The following is a 4,089-nucleotide window of genomic DNA, read 5'->3' on the forward strand; positions in this document are numbered from 1 at the left end:
ATAACTAGAGGATCAATCTAAATCCCAGAAAGATTCAAGCAAGCTATTCTACTAAAATTCACGTGTTATTAGTAATTGACAATGTTGACATTTATCCATGATACCTTATTAATTTATGTTGTTCCTTCAAACTCGAATAAGTTATTTTTTAGCTTGCTACTTTAAGATGGATTAGCTTCAAAATTTTGAATAGTCGAGGATATGCTTCAAATTTACTAACTTTTCTTTTTTAAATTTTTTTTCTAGCAGGGAGGCGTGATATTTAAGAAATATACTCTATATTATCAGTACAGATAAATTTATTTTTTAATAAATAAATAAATAATTTATCAATATAGATCCCTATACATAATTAAACTAAATCCACTGTATGAAACTACCGGAAAATCCTCTTTTTTTTGGTATAACCCACAGGTGTCCGCATCCGTTTTGCGATCTGCGGCTAATCCCCTCTGGTCAAAGTTCCTTGCAATAGACCCCTACCAATTTTCTTTGCCCAATTTTATATTAACAATTTCTGTCTTATGAAAGATTCAGTTCAACCAAATTTAGAGCTTTAGTGGCACTGTGGAGAAGATCCTAAGAGCTCTCCCCTTGATAGTTTAAGTATAGGAACCCAGTGGACGGTGGTTGAGCACGTGCAGCCTTGGTTCAAGATTCATTATAATGTGTCTTTACTCTTTTCCCACATTCATGTATAAAACGTACCATTATTCCAACTTTATGCGCAAAAATTTTCCACTGGAATATTCAAGTTCTTAAAGTGTGAAAAAAAGGATCAAAATCATTTGCCAACTCAATAAATTTTTTTAGTTATTTAGTCACTTTCTTAATTTTAAAAAATAAAAATGACTATCAAAATATGAAATAGTAAAATAGAGAAAAAAAAATCCGATGATCAACTTATTTGACTTTCAAAACTACGCTAATTAATAGGAAGAGAGAGGTATCTCACGTTGCTAAACTGCAAAAATTTCAAAATGTAGCTCAAACTATATGCTCAACAAAGAGCTACAAACTAATTTTTTGGCCAGTGATATTGCCACAAACAAAATCTAAATGTCAAACCAAAATTTCGAAAACTACCCCCTCCAAGGCCGATTGGAAAGGAAATTTTAACAATAAATACCAAAACCAGTTGCATTAAAGTTTTGACTGCGGCGATATTATTTCTTGATAATTAATCTTGACCTCTCTCTCTCTTTTTATCCTCCTATCCCTCCCCACATCCTTTCTATCTTTAACTATGAGGCACAAGATTTGAACTCTGAATCTAACAGTAAGAAGCATTCTAAAAACCCTCTCCTGGCCACTAGACTCTTGATCTCTAATTCATGCTTTTTAGAGTCTTTTGCTGTTACTATTTTGCAATAAACATATGCAAATATATGTAGTGTAGAAACAACTAACAAGAATACAACAGAAGATTGCAAAGCAAGTCCTTGTATTAACCCCAAAAGTGTATATACACAAGTACCTGTTACATTCAAAAATTTTACTACAATATATTCACAAATCTGCTCTAAGTATTATTTGAATTCATGTTTGCATGAACTCTGCTAAAATTGGAGCAACATCATTTAGCGGCAACAGCTTTGCCATAAGCCACTGAAAGGAAGACTAGTTTCTTTGCTCTTCCAACAAAAGCACGCTTTCTGAAGTTGTCATAATCATTAGCTTCAATGACGTCCAAGATTTGTCGATATATTAGTAAAGATGCCCAGACAGGCCATCTGCTAGCTGAATTCAGCTCTGCTATGCCCCTCTCAGCCTCATCAAACAACATCCTTGCTCTTTTTATCTGTCCACTTATAAAGTTTCTCCACTTTTCTGTTACTTTGCCACAAAATATATCATCATCTGATAGACCAGCTTGCCCGAGTTCATCCTGTGGAAGGTATATTCTTCCTCTCCTCGCGCTATTTTGAAATATTTACAGTGAAATGGAAAAATTACTTCGATCAGTTTCCTCCATACTATACTAGGGTGATAAAATGGGAAAAAAAAGAGATAAATTACTGTGTAATTGTAGTGGAAACTATGTAGATTTTAGTGATGAAATGCAGATTAATAAAAAGTGTCTGCTAAATTGTTATGTTTGAACAGGGTTGTATTAGCATTTCTACATGCATGGGGCATCCTGTGAAAATTATTCATTATTTGCGATCTTTCAAGGTTTAGTTTAGTTAATATTTAGCATTAATTTAGAGTTTCAAGAGGTCTTACTCTTCACCAACATCCCTTAGGATGTTGGTAAGCTGATTAGCGATCCCAAGGGCTAATGCAGCATTGTAGACACTTTCTGCTGAGGACTTTGATTCTGGCGCAATCCCCATCACAGGAACAGTCATTAACCCTACTGTTCCAGCAACATAATAGCAATAGAGGTAAAGCTCATCAAAATTCTTGTACCGTGTTTTTTTTAAGTCCATCCTCATTCCTTGAATCATGTGCTTGAAAGGCTGTCAAAATATAAGACACAAACGTCACCTTAAGGGCTAATGATGTAGTATGAGCTGATATGACAAATATAAGTTAAATAAAAATCAAACAAAATGAACTGTTTATAACCAATTTAGTCAAGAAGATCCAGAGATAGACCGAGTCTAGTTGAGACTGCATCTGTTCTAGAACATGAACTTTATGTTAAATTCCAGAGGGGTACAAAGAGTTAATGGTAGGTAAGTCAGGTTCAGCTTAGAATCTCTTCATTCTGTTTAAGCATGTCTATTTGGTTTGACTATCAACATGAAGATTGCAACACTAAAATAGTGTAGCTTGAGGACAAAAAGTGATTGTACTAAATTTTTGTTTTCTGATACTTCACCTGTATATCAACCGGAAATTTGGATACAGTATCAGATAAAGCAGCATCAAATATATCATATGGATGGCCTTCAAACAGGCCGGCTAGCCTTTCCTCCCATCTATCAAGAGCCCTTGGTGTAAGATGAGAAGCAATAGGTCCGTCTACAAGTTCATCAGTTCTTCGGCACCACGCTAGAGCGAAGTCATTCATTTCATCATTACTCAAACAATCAGATATCAAGAATTAAGCTTCAAAAGACTCAACAGGCATACCATAGATAGCCCATATAGCTCTTTTTCTCTCTGGTGTCATCAATAATGTTCCTGAAATAGTACTGGAAAAGGTCAAGTATGTTTCGTGATATGGTCTCAGAACATTGGATTTTTGGAAATTTCTGAAATGGTTACTTTCATGGTTTTTTATATTTAGCATAATCATGAAACCTTGGTTTGTCAGCCCTGATTTGTTTGTTTGCTTGCTTAATCGATCAGTAGCTAGTTCACCAAGACTGAGTAGAAGGCGAAAAAATGAGATGATCAAGTAAAGAACGTGCAAGAAGAACAAGGAGGTACCTAAGTAAAATGTTTTTGCAAACTCAGCACAGATCTCACCACATCGATCATAGGCCTTGTTCAGCAAATCCCAGCTTATATTACCAGTTCTTTGCTCCAGTAATTTCTTTTCATGTATACTTCTATCTGTCTTCTTTTGTTTCACAAGAGCTGCTTGCTTCAAAACTACATCATACACTTTCTCCTCTGATGTTGTTCTTGATGGACTAGTAACATCAGTTATTACTGCTGCAGGCACCATTCCAGCCGATGAAAACTTCAGCTCAAAACATATTGTGGAGTTACTTTTGCTATTCCTATTTCTAGCGATGAAAGAAAACGGGGACCTTGACTTCTCCCTTGGACAAACCATACTTATATTTCTACATGACATCTTTCCTATATTGCAGAGAGCAAAACGTGGCTTCTGTCACTAATTTATAGCAGTCAATCTTAACTGTATTGAGTAATTTATTGTCTGCATCATAGGCGGAACGAAGATACCTGTAACCATATACATACAATATAAAGGCAATAGAGTTTTAGCCAGGTAAATTAAAGAGATCTTCTCGAGTTCATATACCCAACTTCTTATGTCTGTAACATCTGTTATAGGATCTTTTTAAGATTATGTTAAGGATGCCTTTTGGCTAGGCCCGACAACTTGAGCAATATGGTCAGCTTCTCCTATTTTCCTTTGGCAGTTTCTTATACAAACCCAAGGCAGAT

The 4,089-nt window shown here is 35.2% G+C and overlaps 1 protein-coding gene across 1 annotated transcript; it reads right to left on the bottom strand.

Annotated features, from left to right (window-relative positions):
* Nucleotides 1–1,452: 1,452 nt before the first annotated feature.
* On the bottom strand, nucleotides 1,453–3,854 carry LOC113772323 (phytoene synthase 2, chloroplastic-like). The gene is made up of 5 exons (XM_027316916.1): nucleotides 3,382–3,854; nucleotides 3,082–3,132; nucleotides 2,828–3,000; nucleotides 2,227–2,462; nucleotides 1,453–1,919 (listed from the first exon to the last, which is right to left on the bottom strand). Exons 1-5 carry the CDS (start codon nucleotides 3,752–3,754, stop codon nucleotides 1,577–1,579), a joined length of 1,176 nt encoding a protein of 391 aa, XP_027172717.1. The 5' UTR covers nucleotides 3,755–3,854; the 3' UTR covers nucleotides 1,453–1,576.
* Between the last annotated feature and the right edge of the window lie 235 nt (nucleotides 3,855–4,089).

The sequence above is a fragment of the Coffea eugenioides genome, chromosome 5, assembly GCF_003713205.1.
Source record: "Coffea eugenioides isolate CCC68of chromosome 5, Ceug_1.0, whole genome shotgun sequence".
NCBI lineage: Eukaryota > Viridiplantae > Streptophyta > Magnoliopsida > Gentianales > Rubiaceae > Coffea > Coffea eugenioides.